Source organism: Leptonotus elevatus, chromosome 21, assembly GCF_054856555.1.
Source record: "Leptonotus elevatus isolate MCC_2025b chromosome 21, RoL_Lele_1.0, whole genome shotgun sequence".
NCBI lineage: Eukaryota > Metazoa > Chordata > Actinopteri > Syngnathiformes > Syngnathidae > Leptonotus > Leptonotus elevatus.
The window spans coordinates 6,567,063-6,587,126 of NC_141259.1; the positions used below are offsets into that span (position 1 = coordinate 6,567,063).

General features: G+C 38.8%; 1 protein-coding gene across 8 annotated transcripts in view; it reads left to right on the forward strand.

Moving 5' to 3' along the window:
• Window positions 1–1,513: 1,513 nt before the first annotated feature.
• Window positions 1,514–20,064, forward strand: part of col11a1a (collagen, type XI, alpha 1a) — a 62,885-nt gene continuing 44,334 nt past the window's right edge. For all 8 annotated transcript variants that reach the window (XM_086065672.1, XM_086065669.1, XM_086065665.1 and 5 more), the window contains exons 1-4: window positions 1,514–1,861; window positions 6,111–6,275; window positions 7,643–7,856; window positions 10,052–10,214. In XM_086065672.1, the coding sequence (XP_085921798.1) occupies window positions 1,747–1,861; window positions 6,111–6,275; window positions 7,643–7,856; window positions 10,052–10,214 (657 nt within the window). In that variant the 5' untranslated portion in view covers window positions 1,514–1,746. The remainder of the gene's footprint in view (window positions 1,862–6,110; window positions 6,276–7,642; window positions 7,857–10,051; window positions 10,215–20,064) is intronic.

Sequence of the window (20,064 nt, forward strand, 5' to 3'; positions counted from 1 at the left end):
TCAATTCAATTACAGTAAGTTATCTCACATGAATTAATAGTGGACTCTAATTTCTTAACACGAACAATGACAGGATGTTTTATTATGACTAGACATTTCATGGAAAATGACTAAATATTCATCTTCTTCCGTAACAGTCTAAAGCAGTGGTGTCCAAACTATTGCCCGGGGGCCACTTTCGGCCAGCCGCCCATTTTCTAGCAGCCTTCAGCATATCTAAAAAAAAAAAAAATAATACATTTAAAAAAAGAACTTTTGACAAACCTATCGGATGGTAATGAATTTGACTTAAAGCTATTTTCATAGTCTTATTTGTGAACGAAATATTGTCATCTTATTACCGATTAGTCTTGCTTTGATTCTTAATGTGGCGATCTGCTCAAGGCAAAGGCGGAGCTACAGAGAAAATCCCCAAACTGTTGTCTTATCACCTTTAACAGGTGTTAAAAATAACAATATAAAACTAAATCTAAAATAACTATAATACATTGACTTGACTTGACTTGGACTGACTTATTGGTTTTAGTGTGTTTAATAAAGTTGGACAAAGGGGCCTTTGAATTTTTCTGTATGCAGCCATCAAAGGAAAACATTTGGACACCCCTGTTCTAAAGTGTCACCACTCTCTTGTCTCTGACTGTATGATAGAACCATTCATATTTCCTATATATATATATATATATATATATATATATATATATATATATATATATATATATATATATATATATATCCTTTCAATCTCAATGACAATAACGTGGCTTACTGATGTATAGAACATTCTGTAAATTATCTTATGTACCAACCACTGACCACCAACACATCCATTTAGCCATTCTCATACTACTTGTCTGGGGTGGCATGGCTCAGTGGTAGAGTGGCCATCTATGAGGTTATGGGTTCGATCCTGACCCCTGGTGATCATGTCAAAGTGTCCTTGAGCAAGACACGGAACCCTGATTTGGTCCTTGCAGGACCTGGCAATGCCCTGCATAGCAGCAGTTGACCACTGGTGTGTGAATGTGAGGCTTTTTTCCCCCTCACATTTTTGTCTTCATTATAATGGCATCCATTTGGAGAGCTGTCAAGTACAGTATTCTGCATGTACAAAAATGACAATGATAACTTTTAAATGACAATGACACAAAAGTTACTTTATCAGACTACAACCATAAACAATGGCAGATTTTTTTTTTTTTTTTTTAATTAGTGACTGGAAATATATGTTTCACGGTTTTGTATTGTTTTTTCAAAATTAGTGTTCAGGTCAAGTGTTGTGTCTATAAATATTTTAGAAATGAATTTATCCATGTTTGTCTTTCCTCTTCCCTCAGACGCACTGCATGTGCCGAGAGACCCGCGGGGCGCGTTGTGCGGCTGATGGGTGGACCCACAGGAGAATTTCCAGCCCCGTGATTTGCTAATCGGTGGCTACTTCCCTTGTCATTCCCCCCCTCTGTAAACGTAGCGCTGGTTTGTGGATTTTGCCCAGCCCTCCTGCCCGTGTACTCACCAAGTGTAGCGACTAGACTCGGTGCGCTTCGGTTAGAGCCCGACTACCCTCACTGGGAAGCTGGGCACTGGCAAGGAGGATCGGGGGGCCTCGTGGTGGCTGAGAGAAGAGGCATAGAACTCATCACATATGGCTTCTTTGTAGCACAGTTTGTTTCCATCATCACTTGGGATTGTGGAAGGGACGCCAATTAGAAATCACATTGAAGTCGGCCCAAAGTTTAATTGACGACTATGGAGATGCAGAGGTGGTCCACAAGGTGGAAAACGAAAAGGTGGCTTATGGATTCCTCTGTAACCGCATTTCTTACGTTAACCCTGGTTCTACAGACTAGCAGTGTCTCAGCAGGTAAGAATACTGGCACCTTTCAAAAAAAAAAAAAAAAAAGTAAACACATGCAGCCCGACCGTCTGCTATGATGATGGAGATTGATCTGATTCCAATTTATCCGGACACTGCATGCGCTTTTTGAGGTTTGCAAGTTGCGCACCATTAAAAAGCCAACTTTGGTGCGTAACGCTGAATTGTGCGCGTGCAGTTTGTTGGATTTAACGAGGGCCACTAACGCATGGATGGAAAGCCGCTCGCCCAACGCTGGAACAAAGTCATCCTCAAGCAGTTGGATGTACAATGTTGAAGAGTGTCCAGCAGTTTTAACACCCACTTAACACTTTAGACTGAGTAACTAGGTTTTGTGAGTAAGCTATTTATCGTGCATGATTGTTTGGTGATGCGCACCATGTTGCTAATTGAATAGCTTTTCATTTCTGTGGTTTATTAATCATAATTACTATCAAGGCGCAGATGTGATATAGGTCTAATATACAGTATAGGAAGTGATGCTTCAAGGACTATGACCAATTGTTCTAATACAAAGCTCCAAATTGTCTGCAGGGGGCTCATTGGCCAGGCAGGTTCACCCTATCACCACACTGGCCTGGTCCACACTGAAGGCCAAGAGCTGGTACACCCCCCCCCCCCCCCCCCCCAAACCCACTAACCCCACCTTCGGGTGCCCAGCTCTTCCTCTCGACTTAGATGTTTTTTTTCCGCTCGGCCTACTGGACGATGTGTGTGTCTTGTGTGGGAATGCTTCCCCTCTAAGTAGTGAGCAGTTATTTGATGATGGTCCTTGTTGCACTTCCCTATGATTTCAAGGCCTTCAAAGAGCAGGGATGTATACAGACCGAGGTGACAGCCGTAAAGGCCACAAGTCGCATGGCATTGGCTCGCTACATCAACACATTTATGGATATAAGTTATCAATTCCGGCACCTTAGTTTAGTTCTTAGACTTCATATTGACTCCGTAGGTGTGAAAAGAACTGAATTTAAATTTGAATCACCAATGTTTGTCTTGCCTCCTTTCAAAACTCATTCAATCTTCTTTTTTTCTTCTTCTTTTTCTAAAAATCGAAGTATGGTCGCGACTTCGAACGTTGGCGGTCTTCATGACAGTTGAAGCTGTTTCTGCAGGGTGCCTTCTCCATCTAGCAGTGTACTGACACGTTTTCTCAGCCCCCGGGGCGCAGGTTCAGATGTGCATTCCACAAGACAAAGCTAGCATTTTCAGAGTTCTCGGCGCATAATGTGCTCAAGCGGGAAACATTAGCTAATCAGCTTCTTGTTTTACCTTTCCTGGAGGTGCTACCTACAACAGTCAGGAAGATTTGGTCATTTGGAATTTTCCATTTTATTTAAATATGCTAATAATACATTAGATATGTTTACATGACATCCGCTATAATGGTTTAAGGAAGAGAAATTTCAGGAAAAGTTGACATTTCCTTGGCATAACCCTGTATAAAGCTGTCTTGTTTGAACGGTCAGGATGGTGGTTTGGAAGTTTACCGAAGGTGAGAGGGAGAGTGGGTGAGGAGAAAGGGGGTATAGACAGAGAGACATTCTTGCAGAAGATATTATTAGAGTCTCAGGGAGCTGCAGGTGAAAAGGTCCTTTGTTTACTAGCCAATTTCTGTCAAGATGTAGGCTACAGGGTGGAAATGACAGCATGTTGATAGCAGTGATTACACCTGTAATGGGTATGATATCAAATTTGCCCGACGGTGATGCGTCATATCAGCCCTCCCCTTCTCAATGTGTCAAAGATTTGCATAAGGATGTCTGACTAATGGAGGAAGTCTTGCCATTTGTTTCTCTTCTTCAGCCTGTTCAGTCTTAAGGTGGTCGCTATGTGGCCCTATTTACTTAGCACCCAACTCCCCCTTCAGAGTAAACTCACACCAGTGCATCAGATGCACTCTTAAAATTTCAGCACACTCATTGTGCCAACTTAATACTGTAGATAGCCATTGTTGACATTTTCTCAGCACCAAAGTGTGAGTGAGGGTTGCAGCCCTGCCAAATTGCCACATCTGGAACAAGTGAGCAATGGAGTTTGAACGGAGAGCAACTCTGCAGGAGCTCACAATAATTTCCTCAGTTCACTCTCCAAAGTAAGTAAATAGTCCGTCCTCAGCTACAGTCTTCAGTGATGAGATCCTTCCTTTTGCCTTGAGCTGGTGTCTTCTGTTTGTTCTCTATACCAGGGCGACCTACGTAGCTTGACTGTTGTTGGAACCCATTTTGATTCAAAACATTTACATTTGTTTACGTTAGAACAGGCTCTCCGTCTGACAATGTATTGCATCTGGCTAGTTTCTAGGTCAGGGGTCTGCAACCTGCCAACCCCTCTCCTGTGGCTCCCTGTGGCGCTCTAAAAAAATTATTATTATTGTTGTTATTGTTTTTTTACATATTTATTTTTATTTTTTAGATAAAATATTCTTTGAATGAATTAATGATTTAGATTTAAAAAAAATAATTCAAAAAATGTCAAGAGTCAAATTTTTTTATTTGTAAGAAAAAGAGAAATGAAAGGTAAATAAAACAGTTTTTAAAATTACCTAAAAAATTCCAAAAAGTCACCCTAAATGCAAACAAAAGAAGGCAGAAAATTACCATAAAATATTTTAAGAATTGCCCAAAAAAAGTCAGACAATTGCTTTTAAAAAGGCCGAAAAGAAACCCTTCAAAAAGTAACCATAAAATGTCTAAAAGTAAAAGAATGAATCCTCAAAATCACTATAAAATGTTCACCAAATTGGCCAAAAGGTCAGAAAATTTACTTAAGAAAAGGCAGGAAAGAAAATGTTCAAAAAGTAACCATAAAATGCCCCAAAACAGAAGAAGAAATCCTGAAAATGATCATGAAGTGTCCGCAAAATTGCCAAAAATGTAAAAAAATTATAGCAAAAAAAGGCAGAAAAAGTTTTTAAAAAATATTCATAAAATGGTAAAAAGGAAGAAGAGAGGCATAAAATTACCATACATCCATAAAATTGACAGAAATGTCACTAATTTGACAGAAAGGCCAAAAAGTCTAAAAATGTATGAAAAGTAAAGTATATACAGTATAAAAACAAATAAATCTAAAGACACAAAGGTAGAAGAAAATGAATCTCAAAATACTGGATGCTGCATAGTTTTCTGTTATGGTGCAGCTCTAATTAGCTCTTGGGCTTCGTTCATCACAATTTTTAGAAAACTTTGCGGCTGCAGACAGATTTTTGGTTATTTATTTGGACTAAAATGGCTTTTTTTTTAATAGTAAGTAACCTTTTGAGGTGTCTCAGTCATGTGCTCAAATCTGCAAAATCTCAAATCAGGATAATGTGTATTCATTGATCACGTGATCCCATGCTTCTCTTTGAGAAGTGCTTGCGGCACCCGTCATATACACTGAGATTAGATTCATGTTGAAACAGGGACTTGTGCCCAAACCACATACTTTTTTTCTGAAGAGAATAGCAAAGATCCCCTTGTATTCAGCAGTTAAAGAGACCTTTAGAGGGATTAAACCTGCGCATGCCAACCAAAAAGGGGGGCCTTGGGTTTTATCTAGTATGTTAATACAGTAGTATGATGGTTTGTCTGCTTTGGCCCACCATTTACATATTTTATAGTGTTATCCTTTTGTGTTTACTTTTGAATTGGCTACGTGCATATAGAAAATCTCACTCAGACAAGAGTGGTTTATACACAGGTTAGTCTACCAACTTGATGTTTATACAGAGAGGTTGTTTTGAAGAAAAAGAAGCAAGGTCATAGTGCTTTCACGTGGGTCTCAGTGGCTATGGCTGTGCCACACAGGCTCCTTTATGTACAGGTGGAAGAGAATGGAAAACTCTAGGAGACTCTTATCCAGGTAAACCTACACTGGGGCAAGAATGGAGCTCAGTTGGCACATTGTTTATTTTGCCCCTTGCAGTTTTTCAGGAAAATGAGTGGGATGTTTTTGCCCTCTCTGGAAATTTACTCTGCGACAATGTAACATTTAAAGTTGAGGTTTATTTTAGTGTCTGTAATATTGACCCAGTGGGACAATGTGTGGGCTGTAAGATGACAGCAGTGCTTTACTACAAGATGATACTTTGCTGATCGCTTTGGTGGTAAAGAGTTTTCATCTCACTACTTTCTTATTACTCCCAGTACCATGAGTCAAATTTCAGTCTATTAAGGACTCATTTAGTGGTGATAATCAACACAAAAAGCAGTAGTAAGACTCTAACTGATGTTTCATTCTTGTCTCTTAACAGCACAGCAAGTGGATGTGCTAAAAGTATTACAATTTCAAAATTACCCAGAAGGAGTGACAAAAACATCAGGATTTTGCACAAACCGAAGAGCATCAGAGCCGGACGCTGCATTCCGAGTTGGCAAGCAGGTCCAGATCAGTGCCCCCACCACGCAGCTATTCCCTGGTAAGATTTTATTTCATTATATATATATATATATATGACAGGGGTAGAAATGAGAAATAAGACTTCATCTGCCTCTAATTAATACAAAATGAGTGACAGCAAAGTACACTTACAAACATAACAGTTTTACAAAATTACAAAAGATACATATCAATATCATAAATATGTATTTTTTAATACTTTACAAATTGTAATTGATTTTATATATATTTACATCGTATATATATATATATATATATATATATATATATTTTTTTTTTTTTTATTTATTTGTTAATTAATTATATTAATTATTAGTAAATGATTGTAAATAATTACTAATCCTTTAACCTCTTTCAGCTAACTCTTATTGATAATGTGAACATATCCTAAGTGACAAAGAGTGGAGGCAAGGATTGTAGGAATATCCAAAATAATTTAATTTAAAAAAAAAACATACAGAGTCAGCCAAAACACTTGGGAATAAAAAAATTAATACATTAAAAAAAAAAAAAATAAATAAACCTACGATAATAGGAAACAAGACATGACCAGGGGAAACGTGACTGACGACAACATAAACATCAAACTGACCTGAAACCAGGGAACTCAGGCCCCGTCCAGTCGGAAGCAAAGCCGGCTTCGTTCCTCAAACAAATCTCGTACACACTGAAGCATTTCAAGACTTGCGTGTGTACAAAAGAAGACGCAGAGGACGACATCAAACTGCGACAATGCGTCGTCATCGAGCTGCGACCATTACGTCATCACTGGAGGAGTATCCTGCATATGGTGTCCCGACGGAAACGGTTTTCAAAAGTGATCGGTTTCAAGCTTTCGTCATGTGGACGAACGGCCTAAGCGGTAAGAAACCTGTGAGGATACATTGAAACTGGCTTTGGTGTGGACGGGGCCTAAGTATAAGTAAACTGACGAGACCACGAGGCACACCTGCACCAGACATAAATGACTGGGGGGATGATGCTGATGAGAACAGGTGGAAACAAAGACCTAACGAGCAAGAAAAAAGATGAAAAAAGACACGGGAAATCATAAAACAACCTCAATCTAATCAAAATTTAATTGAAAATTGAATTTATTCTTATTGCTCATGCGCAAGTACATAGCAACGAAATTACACTTAACAGGCTCAAACTAATCTAAGAGACATAAAAAGAATAAAGAGGGAGACAAGGCCTGTTGGTATTCTCCCAATGATGATGATGTTTGAGAATCTGGATAAAGGTGCAAATACTGAATTAACTGCTAATTGTTAACAAATAGGTGGACAAACACAAATAAGACCTTTCTGGATTTATGAACCAAAAAGACTAAAATAATTGAGCAGATTCCTCCCGTCACCCCCAATAAATTGTCTCCCTTTACAGAAGGTGCTTTCCCCGAGGACTTCTCCATCCTGACTACGGTGCGCCCCAAATCTGGCCTCCAATCCTTCCTGCTGTCTATTTACAACGAGCAGGGGGTCCAGCAGCTGGGGATTGAAGTGGGACGCTCACCTGTCTTCCTGTATGAGGATCAGAATGGCAAGCCAGCCCCGGAGGACTACCCTCTGTTCCGTACACTGAACCTTGCGGATGGAAAGTACGTCACATTTGAACATTTCCGTAATCATACACAAAACACACCTCATACAAACGAATCCGTTTAGAAAATCAATATTCCAAATATATACTGATAGAAGAATCCATGTTTGAGACCGCCTTGATCTGTAAAAACATTCCCATTTTTACGAGGCGTTGTCATGTAAACAGTCTCAGACATTTTCCGATCCCCAGTGCTTTGCTCTTTTGGATAAAAGCAAGAAACCACTGTAGGTCCTCCCATTGATGCACCATAGGTGCCCATCACAGGATTATCCGTCTCATCGGGGGCCTTCTGGGCACAGAGACAGGCGAGGGACTCTGGATTACAGTGGCACAGCAGGCACTGCAGTGGGCAACCTGACCTCATCCATGAACTCACTGCCTCTGTTATTTTAGAGGGAGTGCTGGAAGAGGCAGTGCTAAACGTTTCTCCCCTCCTTTTACCTCTTGGATTACCTCACCCGACCTGGAACAATGCTTATAACCTTTTAGCATAAAACTGATTATATGCTCCCGGGTTCAGAAATCCTCGAGTTCTCACAAAGAGCTTTGCTTTAGCTGACATGAACCCTTGTGCAGGGATAAGGGGGAATAAATAAACAAAAAGGCTGGTGAGAAATTAATACATTTGTATGGTGCCTTACAGTGTTTGTGTGAAATCAATTGTTGTCCATATTCCTCGACTATTTCGTTCAAGAACTGCTCAATAGAATCGTTGAAACTCTGCTTGACATGTTTTAGTTTGAAAATGACATTTGAGTTCAAATGGCATGGGAAGTCAGACTTTTGGAAACAGTGACACAGACACCCTTGCTCACTTCCTAATTAGGTATTATCAGTCAAAAACGATCCTCATTCGGAACAGCAGCCCCCATCTTGTGAACCCGAAAACACCCTAAGCCAGTTAATACTGGTAAAGTGTAAACATCTTCCATTTTAAGAAACACGTATGTCATTTTTTCAGTCATTTTATCAATAAATAAATGCTATGTTAATTTTTAGACACAATAAGCTAACCCCATTCAATTTTAAAGTTAAAGTAAACCCCGCCCCCAAAAATATCTTGACAGTAATATGTTCTATACAACCCCTCTTTTTCTAGTATTTTTTTGTTAATATTGCATTAGTGAAACATGAGTTAAGCAGCAAAATCCAGCAGTTTTGATCAATGTCAGAAAGCGGCCATTTTGCCACGAGCTGTGGAGTGAAGATGACATCACAGTTGCTCAGGTCTCAGGTAACAACCAATCACAGCTCAGCTTAAAAAAAACAGGTGATCTGTGATTGGTCGTTGCCTGAGCCCTGAGCAACTGTGATGTCATTGTCGGTTGACAGCAAGTGACAAAATGGCAGCCCCCCGAGATGGTTAAAAACGACTGGATTTTGCTGCATAACAAATTTTCCACAAATGCAATATTAATCAGAATGTCATGTTTAGACTACTGAGGTCACATATAATATATTATTGTCAAGAAAGGTTGACTTCCTCTTTAATGCAACATTTTCTGGAGTTAAATCCAACCCATTGAAGTTAGCCCTTACTTTCCTACCATATAATGTGACAGGTAATCCATCCGGCTGCACAGCTGAGCCTAGCGAGAACAGCACAGCACGTTTATTTTCCTCCAAGCTGCGTTGCTGGAATGTCTGTATGAATCTTGTTCAAAAGAAATGAACATATCAACTACACGATTTATGAGAGAAAATTTGTTCATACATGATCGGATCTGTATCTGTGATTAATGCCTTGTATACTCCATCTTGAGGTTTCATTGGTGCCAAGTCTCATCTTCCACCTCAGAACAATGTTTTGACTGTATGCCTCCTGCTCAGGCGAGGCCGGTCTTCCTGGATTCCGACACACACTTTCCACAATGTTCACCATGTCTGTCATGCCGAGTAACCCAGAAGGAGGATTAAGTTTGGAGTTTAATGAGTGTAATCCTGTGTTAAACAGGGCCAAAGTGTGGGGGCAAGAATGTGGTCCACTGCTGCCTGGTATGCAATAGCCCTTAAGCGCAGTGGTAAATGGTCCAAAGTGGAAGGAGGCGTCATACTCACGTGTGACCCCAGTTAGCCTGTTGTATCTCGAGATGTTCCGTACCAAAATAAATAATTTTTGACGATTGAATGAAAGCATCTGAGCTCTTTTCATACTGATCTTACATTCTTTGTTATGTTGCTTTTGAACAGGTGGCATCGTGTTGCTATTAGTGTGGAGAAAAAGACCGTCACCATCATTGTGGACTGCAAGAAGAAGATCACCAAGCCTCTCCTGAGAAGTGACCAGACCTCCATCAGCACTAATGGCATTACTGTCTTTGGCACCAGGATCCTTGATGAGGAGTTTTTCCAGGTAACATTGTTAATGCTTGATGGATTCACATTAAATTTGTTGCCAAGCAGACGGCTACACTATATGATAATCACAGGTGGCAAATCCAGGTCCAGAAAGTAAAAACGCTGCCACAGTTTGGCTTTAGCCCCTGATGCTAGCTAGCTAGCTCCCTAGCAGGTAAACGAGCGCCATGGGAGCTAGCTCGAGAGCAAGCTAGCACCTGGGGCTAAAGCCAAACTGTGGCAGGGTATTTACTTTCTGCTTGGACTTGGATTTGCCACCTCTGCTGATAATTGAGTGGCGAATATTTCATGAATGCGGAGTTGATAGGAATTAGGGTTGGTCCTGACACTTTGGCTTCATGACAAGTCAGTGCATAATTATCATACATATTTCTGCTTGATGGCAATCTTACAGTAGATCTGCCCAGAAGGTTTGTAACATTTAGCTACTCTTTTCAACATTGCAAAGAAGTAGCGAGGCTGGTGTTTGTTTATCGTCTTGTCTTTAAGAATCATCTCTCATCATCTCTACAGTTTGTTAGAGTAGTGGGACCATTTACTAATCTCATTGGTGGGATCATTTGCTTTTGAATGCATTCAGTGCCTGGCTGAACAGTATCCATGATTGTTTGTTTATTTGCTTTGCAACGTTGATATAGACTCTTAGTAAACTCCTGAAAGCTTTAGTTAATGCTTCTCTCGACCTTGTAATTAGAAACACTTACTGCAGAGTTCTTATAAGCGCCGGCGTCTTCACTCGTTAGATTTTTTGGGGGGGTTAGTGTAAATCTGTAAAATTTTACGTTTGAAGCTAGTTGAATGTTGTTGTTGTTTAATACTACAAAAAAGCTGTTACTGTTGACTGCCTGTGGGTGGCAGTCGTGAGCAAGAATTGACAAGACTTAAATAAACAGCACATACTTACATACATGCCTCTCTCACACACGTATTTTATTGAAAACTAATGATTAATGATTCCTAACACTAATGTATTCACTAAAGTCACTAAACAAATAACTCTACATTATAGAACACTTAAAAAAGGTGGTGAAATGCATTGTGGGAGTATTCAATGTAACATTCGCGTCTGAGGGAGTGACATTATCGTTTTCAGCGCAACTCACATGTCCATAAACAACAAACGGGAGGGATGGAGTTTTCAAGCTGCAAGTGTAGTCACTATTTTTTACGAGCTAAAAACAAATATATTATGGTGTGTTGCGCACTTTGCTTAGTCAACCGTGTTATCTACGTAGCTTCAATAGCACTATGTCTAAAAAAGAAAAAAAAAGATCTGATCAGATTGTGTGACTGCAGGAGGTCCCCAAATGTAATCACTATATTTATAAGCAATGTAAATTATAACTGTTGAGTGTTGCCATTACAACATTTATAGTCACATATGCCAAGGAAATAATAATTTGACAAAATTATAAAAAAAAAAAAAAAAAAGGTTTTTGTTAAGTAAAGTCTAGAAATAAGTTTTTTTTTAAATTATTGTTTTTAAATGAAAAGTAAGTTGCAAATTTGTGAAGTGAATTCCTAAAAAGACTCTCTTTTTTTAATTAACAAAAATATGATAAGTTAAAATGGTTGCTACGTTTATTTAATTTTTAATAAAGGCAAATTTTGTCCTTAATCGTCACTGTTAAAAACGCACCTCCAATTATGGTGTTATTTTTCTGTTAAGCAGGGTTGTTGGTATGTGCTTAATGTAACTATTAAAGTAACTTGTAATCTAACTTAGTTACTTTTTAAAGCCAGCAATCAGCAAAGTAACTATATTCCTTTTTAAAGCAAGTAATCAGTAAAGTAACTTACATTTTCAAGGTGACTGTTAGTGACTATAAGGAAATAAGTACATTCAAATCCTGTTATTTTAAATGGAAACGTTTATTTTGGGTAGTATATTGAAAGTGTCTCTCTTATACTTTCTTCCATAAAGTGTAATACAGCAATAAATTGGGGAAACATTGAAAAATCAGGATAGTTGCAAGTCTTGCTTCCATGCTCGGGAATTGTGCGTTGTAAACATAATCTGACAGAATTTGACAAATTAAAGGCAATAAACTGTCTAATATAACATGTAAATGCTAGTAAATTAACTGTCAGTGTTGTTTTAACATTTAATGTTTTATTGCATTTTTTAAGCATACTTACCTGCTCACATGAGACACTTACAGTATACTACAGAATACATTTTTCATTCTGTCAGTATTATGCAAACTATGTGAGTGTTTTTAATGGTAAATAGGTTGATGAAGTAGTGGTTGCTCTTTTGGGGTTATATGAGGATAGAGGGGTGAATAGCAATCAAATAATGGAAATGACACCCTTGCTCATCTCTGGTGGGAAGGAAAGGTCACAGAGAGGTTATGTTTGCTTATGAGAGAGAGTTGGTTTGTTTATGAGCAACCATTATTAGGACGCCATTTTTGAAAGAATGGCTTGCTTGTATCTTCAGTAGGCCTCCTCATTGCCAAAGAGCCTTAAATATGATGCGTTTGCTTCCATCCCAGTCAATAAAGGCGATCCAGGTACGACTTATTTAAAACCCTGTTTTTTTATGAACAGATATACTTGCAGGTCCCGTCAGTTTTTATTACATATGAGAGGGCCCTGAAGGCAGCATCTGTACGAAACAGTGTGCGCAGTCACAGGCTGACAAAGTGGACGCGCTGAAAATAGGTCCGCCAACAGGGTCTTCGCTGTGTGATTTTTGGAACAGGTTTCCTGTCTGTTCTCTGTCACGGCTCTTTGCGCAAATCCACAGGGCCCATTGCATGCTGGGATGTAAATGGGGAAGGAAATGCCGAAGTCTTAAGCATACACACGCTTACAATGAGAAAATAAACAGTGAAACCAGTTTGCTCAAACTATTTTTGTTGGTCACAAGGATTGGGGTGTAAGCCGCAAGTGATGCCTTTCAATGTAATGTAAATGAAATAACTCATTTTAATAGTTGAATGGGTGTACCTGAAGACGAATACAGTTTTGTGGTATTTCGATCATCAACCTCTGCTGTAGGTAGCATCGTTTCTTGATACTGCACATCAATAATATTAAAATATTTCATTTATTTACTGTCAAATATGAACTGGCATGGTTTTTTGCAAGCTGACCTGCATTTTGCATAGACGTCTATTCATGCCATATCTGGCCCAAGTTTGAGGTGACCACCTTTGGAAAGGAATCTGCTTCAGATGAATGGAAGCCTTTCATTCCCCCCCCTCCCATCACTTCCTCATCTCCTCCCCTCCCTGTGTATTCTGCCCTTCCCGCCACCACCTCCTCCCTCGCCTCTCTCCCCACCTTGAGGCCTCCCCACCGTGCCAAAGCAATGAGACCACCTATTCATGGGAGGTGACATTACTTGGCTGAACTGAAGACATTAGTATACATACCTGCCTGTTTCTTCGTTCCCTGGTTGGAACATACTGATCCTTGCTCTCGGTGGTAGAAGTAGATGTCAAATAGGTGTTGTATTTCGCTGTGTCACCTGTACACAGCAAGCCAGTCAGTGTGAACCCTTTCATGGATAACGTGCATTTGAGCAACTGATGAATAATGTAAACGTTATAGAAAATTATTTGATTTTTAACTTTGTGTTCACATATTTTGAACATATTTCAAAACTACTACATGTATTGCAAAAACATTTATTTACCCAAAATGTTATGAAGTACAGATAGTAATTTTCTTTTTTGTGGCAACCATTCATCACTGCCGCTGTCATCATCCCCACTTGAGACAGATGGTATATCGTCCTGTAGGTTTTGCTAGCATGTTCTGCACCTGACCACTACAAAACATAAGGACCAGGATCCTTACTCTTACATGATGACTAAAATCCATAAAATATTGCTGTAACAAAAATTAAATGATGATTTAAAGCTAAAAAATGTGTTATTGCAGATGGAAGTATTTTCAAAAGCAACAAAGTTACAGCAACATTAATTTGTAGTCACAATACAGCAAATTATGTCCAATGTCCAATTTAGTGGACTCATAATCAATCGCCATTTGCTCAAATTACAAAATCAATACTTGGATATTTTAATAATTGTATTACTCATTAGTTGTTGCTTGATAACCCAACATTTTTTTTTACTTGCAAGGGCCTCCTGGAATAGAAGGAATAAACACTTATTCCTTCCTTGCACGTCACATCTGAACTTCTGTCGGGCATCTTGTTGTCGGTCTTTTTTTTTTTTTGCACTTACAAACATTGACCACTGGATGACAGTTTATGACAAGACTACACTAGTGTCCACTGGAGTGGCTAATGGCCAACCGTGGCAAAAATATTCACGTTTTAATAGCTGTCCGCGAAAGGGCTAAATTTCCAGTGTTCAATCAAATATGCAGTAAGCAGTGTTATTTTAAAACTGTTAGGATAAAAAGTTACACTGTCAGAGTAAATTTCCTTGAATGTTGGGGTGGATTTTGGGTGTAACCTGAACAGAGGTGGCAAATCCAGGTCCAGAAAGTAAAAACCCTGCCACAGTTTGACTTTAGCCCCTTGTGCTAGCTAGTTAGCTCCCTAGCAGGTAACCGAACACCAGGAGAGCTAGCTAGAGAGCTCGCTAGCTAGCACCTGGAGCTAGAGCCAAACCGTGGCAGGGTTTTTACTTTCTGGACCTGGATTTGCCACCTCTGAACCTGAATAGTACTACCTTGAGCGTTAGACCAAAATAAACTTTCCAATTTCAATACCGATACAGCCAGTGGTGGGTTCGATCCCAGGCCAGTGTGACTATGTCAAAGTATCCTTGAGCATGATCCTGAACACCTAGATGCTCCTGATACCGTGTCATCTGTGGTCAAAATGTAAAGCGCTTTGAGGACCTAGTAAGGAGGAAAAACGCTATATAAATGAAAATACTGTTTCACGAGAGTAAAGTGTAGTTTGTTTGTGGTTAAATTTTTAATACGTACACTAGTGCAATACACTCATAAGTGTTTAAACACCAGAGTTAAGTGTAGTTTGGCAGAATTACATTTCACTGACACTAGAGTACTACCAACACTACTCAGTGTTTACCAGTGTAGATTTTTAACACTATACTGTGTTGGAGTAACACTGGTTAAGTGTGGAAAAAGTAACACTTTGAAAAGTGTTAGATTTACACTCATTGGTGTTGACACAAACACTAAACTAGTGTTAGATTAAACACTCTCAGTGTTAATCCGACACTGGCAATTTTGCTGTGTATTAACTCTGGTGACTTGGCTAAGCATGTGTATTGCTTTTAGTCTCAGTACATATGCAGTCAAGTACAATCGTCCTCCAAATTTTGTTGCATTTAGTTGATTCACAAACTTACTGTTCTATAATGAGTTTAAATATTTTCTAGTCATGTGACTTGATTAAAGGATTCCTTTATTAGACCCTTAAAGGAGGTGCTAATTGCTGAAATATCGTTTGCGTGTTTTCATGACTGTCAGTGACTAGGCTGCCTTTAGTGCATGTGTGTGTGCGTCTGTGTTGACCTTTTAAGGGGCTTGGTTAATTGTTGTATGGGGGTGTCTAATTATATGGTCGGACAAAAGGAAGGTTACCCTTGGCTGACATTTAATGTAGCTCGAGGCAGAGGTACGTCAAAGAACCTGCATGTTGATGAACGTTTGTGTTTTGATTTGGCCAGCGGTGACGAATACTTACAGTGTGATTATATGTGATATGTGCCTTTGTTTAAGACATTACATGCAATTGATTGTAGGCATATTTAATGATTATTGATGAACACTCCAATAATCTTTGACTGATGCCAGGTTTATTTATAATATCCATGGTGCCTTGTTGTCATTAAAAGCTTAAACATTGTGCCCTGCCACGGTATCCTACACTCACAGAAATATTTCAAGCCTAATTTAAGATTAATGTATTTTTTTACATGAAAAATTCCCGTTTACTTTTTTTTTTTTTTTTTTAGATAATTTTTAAACAAACCTACCAAATAAACCTTATATGATATATATTCATTAGTCTAATAAAGCCTATTTGTTTGGAATGCATAATTTTCAGGTTTATGTATTTAGTAATTAATAAAGTATAATTACTCCAAATTAATAACAATGAGAGTATTTCTTTAAAATAAAATAAATTAAAATATTGTTTAAATTGCATAATAATCAGGTTGCCTATACACGATAAATATACTGCTATTTGAAAAACATAGTAAATTTTTTCCCCTCCATTTAATTATGCTAAATACATAACCTGAGGATTATGCATTTCAAATAAATACACTCTGAAAACAATTGGGTCAAAAGTAACCCAATTATGGATCAAAAATGCCCGATCCACTTTATGGGTCAATTTGACTCAATTTTCTGAGTTGTTTTATACAAAATGACCCAATTTTTTGACCCAGGTAAAGGATCTGACCAATATTATGAGTTGTTTTACACTAAAAGACAGATTTCTTGACTCAGAGTTGGGTCAAATTGATCCATTTTTGACCCATAGTTGGGTTATTTTTTAGTGTAGGCTTTATTAGGTTTAAGGTTTATTTGGTAGGTTTGTTATCAAATTATCTAAAAATAAATAAAATAAAATAAATAAATGGGAATTTATCATGCAAAAACCCCCCACATAAATCTTAACTTAGGCTTGAAATATTTCTGTGAGTGTATATTGTATTTAATGATTCAAAAATGTGTTGTTTCTGAGCCCAATAGCTCAAATTAGATATTTCTTCCAGTAAAACAATCAGAGCTGGGCAAAACCGTCGCAACATCGGCACATCATTGACGAATCCCCACCTTTTCTGCATTGTTGGCGAGCCTCGAAAAAAATAAACGGTAAAGGGTAGTTTTACATCCGCTGATCCGGGTTAGTACAGACGGTCCTTCTGAGTCCGTGTATTAGTACGAGACTTATTACTACTTACTAAATATTTACGGGGCTTCCAGGCTCTCAACGTGAACTCTACCAAGGACAGCGTATGCATAAGGGTCTGCAAAATGGGATTCACAAGTCTCAGCTGTTGAACTTGACCCTGTTTCCTCCCTTTTCTCATTGACCTCTTGTACTGCAGTCATTAAAGACACAGCCCCACGGAATGGTTTCTGTGCAGTAGTCTGTAGTCAGGAGGGGCATATTTGAGAAGTTCTGGCTTTCCTCTTAAGTTGTTCAAGGCTTTTATCTCAGCAGTCCACCATGGAAGACAGACCAAAAGCCTTTGCATAGCCCCCAGGTGTTACCCTGCACAAAACTTTTTTGCCATCGCAGCTGCTTGTCTGTCTCTGGGTTCCTCTTGGTGTTCCCCCTCCTGAGTTGGCACTTTTTAACTTGCCTGTACTTGATCTTGTGAATTGTCTCGTGTTTGCCAAATGGCACAGGTACAATGTTATTTTTCCCTAGAAAGAAAGGTCAGTGAGGTAAATTGGTTTCCAAGAAGCAAGTGGATTTAACGATCGTGTAAATTCGTTGTTTGTTCTGCTCACCTTCTTACAAATACGGTCACTTCTTTTTAAATGCCATGTTGCGCGTATATTTCTGTGAAATAGTGAATAGTTTTGTCTGAGGGTTGAACACCATGTTGCCGCCGTGTATTTGTGTGCAAACGGGTGGCTCACAGACGTGGACTAATTAGAACTGACTTTAGGCCGGGTTCAAGCATTCACTGTTGGTCTTAGGGTGACACATGAGGTAATACATGTCAGCTTGAGTCTGGGCAAAGCTTGATCTATCCTTTCCTGTCCAGTTTCCACAAACACACACACCTCAAGAGAGCTTGTCAGACTTGCCAGTAGAGTTTTTACTACAGTACAGTCATGCATCTGCTTTGAGGATCGTTTGTCTTTTAAGCCATTTTGGAATAAATGTTTATAAAGGATAATACAGAATTTAACGTGTTTGGTGAAAAGCAACCAAGTGAGGCGCTAGTCATTCAGTGTAAGCTTTTTGGCTCATGATGTCAGCTGTGTAAAATTCTGTTTTAAGGCAATTCGTCCTGACAGTCCACTCTAGCATCGAAATAGGAGTTCAGAACTGTTAGAGCAATCATTGGATGGTACATTATCACCAATGAAATGTAACATGAACGACGTAACACTATGCAGAGGTGGGTTAGACCTGGTGTTGGCAATTTCAGTCACAACATTTTTCCATGATTTTGAGTGTATGAAACAGAAAATCAGCGAAACTAATTTGATTTTCTGCTGCAGGGCTGCGTGATAATTGTGCACATTTCATCACGATAGAAAATAACTTAATTGCAAATGCATTATGTAAGACATTCTTGTCTGTAGAATGTGTCTTTTGTTGCTTATAAGTATGTTGTTGTATGTTCATGTGGGAAAAAAAGTGAGGTTATGTACTAACCACTGCCATTTAAATTTAATAAGTGACGGAAATAGTTTAATGTAGAATAAAATTAAATATTTGCCGTTTCCTATTTGGCAAATGAATTGCCTGACAATGCAGTAAGGCAGAGAAGGGTGTTTTCATCTACAGCCAGGTTTGGTTTAGTGTTAGTTATTCCTGAAATGGCCCAGTAATACCTTGATAGCTGTATCTGTTGAGAAATCAAATCCTAAAATAGTATTTCACCCACCCAGAGACGCCCAGAGAGGAATCTTGAGTTGAACTGAAACGGGGCAAGATGTTGATGGATGGTTGAACAAAGACATGTTTAAGGGGCTCTGCAAGTCTTGGCAAAGGGATGTTTATATGAAGGTACATGTTCAGGATCCATAGATCACATATTTATGCGGGGGGGATATGTGCTCACATTCTCCTGACGAGTTACAGCTTGCTTCTCTCCTCATGTTTGACTGCCAATCATCTAGTAGTTAGACTTTGCTAAACGGGTGCAAACTTGATTGTTCACATGTTAAATTGCAGCACAGTTCGTGTTACGTATTGTAAGAAACAACTTGCGCTGGCTGAATTTCCAATTTTAAAAAGAGCGTCTGAAACATTGGTGAAGTGGAACCAGCATAGCACAGGCAAGATCACATATCCTCGTGTGAACATTTTTCAAATGCTAACAAAAATTGTCATGACATATCATCTACATTATTCAGCAGTGCAACTTTGGTGCCTCTGAAGGCTGACTTCTAGACAATCACAAGAAGGAGTCATGCTGTATACTTTATGAAAAAGCTCCTTTCAATTTAATTTCCGTGCATCTGGATCATTTTAGAGCAATGTGATGATTGATGTTGACCTAGAGCGGTTTTCAAGTGTGCCGTCCCAAGTTTTAAACACAGAGCTCTATTTTTGTAGACACACAAAACACAACCCAATTATGGATCAAAAATGGACCGATCCACTTTCTGGGTCAATTTGACACAACTTTCTGGGTTGTTTTATGCAACAACAAAAAATAAAAAATTGACCCAAGTAAAAGATCTGACCAATATTTATGAGTTGTTTTATGACGAAAGACCCATTTCTTGACTCCAAGTTGGGTCAAATCGACCCAGTCGGTCCATTTTTTTACCCATAGTTGGGTTATTTTTGACCCAACTGTTTTTAGAGTCCTCGCATCTGCGGCAGACCGCAAATGCTGGTGGATCCGGATTTTCATGAGAATTTGGTGGCAGAAGGTCTAAACTAAAGGCTACTCAGACCATGCCTAAGTGCGTGTACAAGATAGATTAGCTGGTCTTTTGATGAATTTGATATAGGTGCAGGCTGACAGATACCAAGCTGAACTCATCATTATTATTATTATTACATGGAACCTCGGAGTTTGAACGTCTCGGAACTCGTACAATTCGGACTTCAACAAAAAATCTGAGTAAAAAATGCTTGAACTGAAATAGAAATTAAAATAGGAATTTTCTGTTTTTGGAGCTTGGGAACGGATTAATTGCATTTACATTATTTCTTATGAGAATTTTTTTTTCAG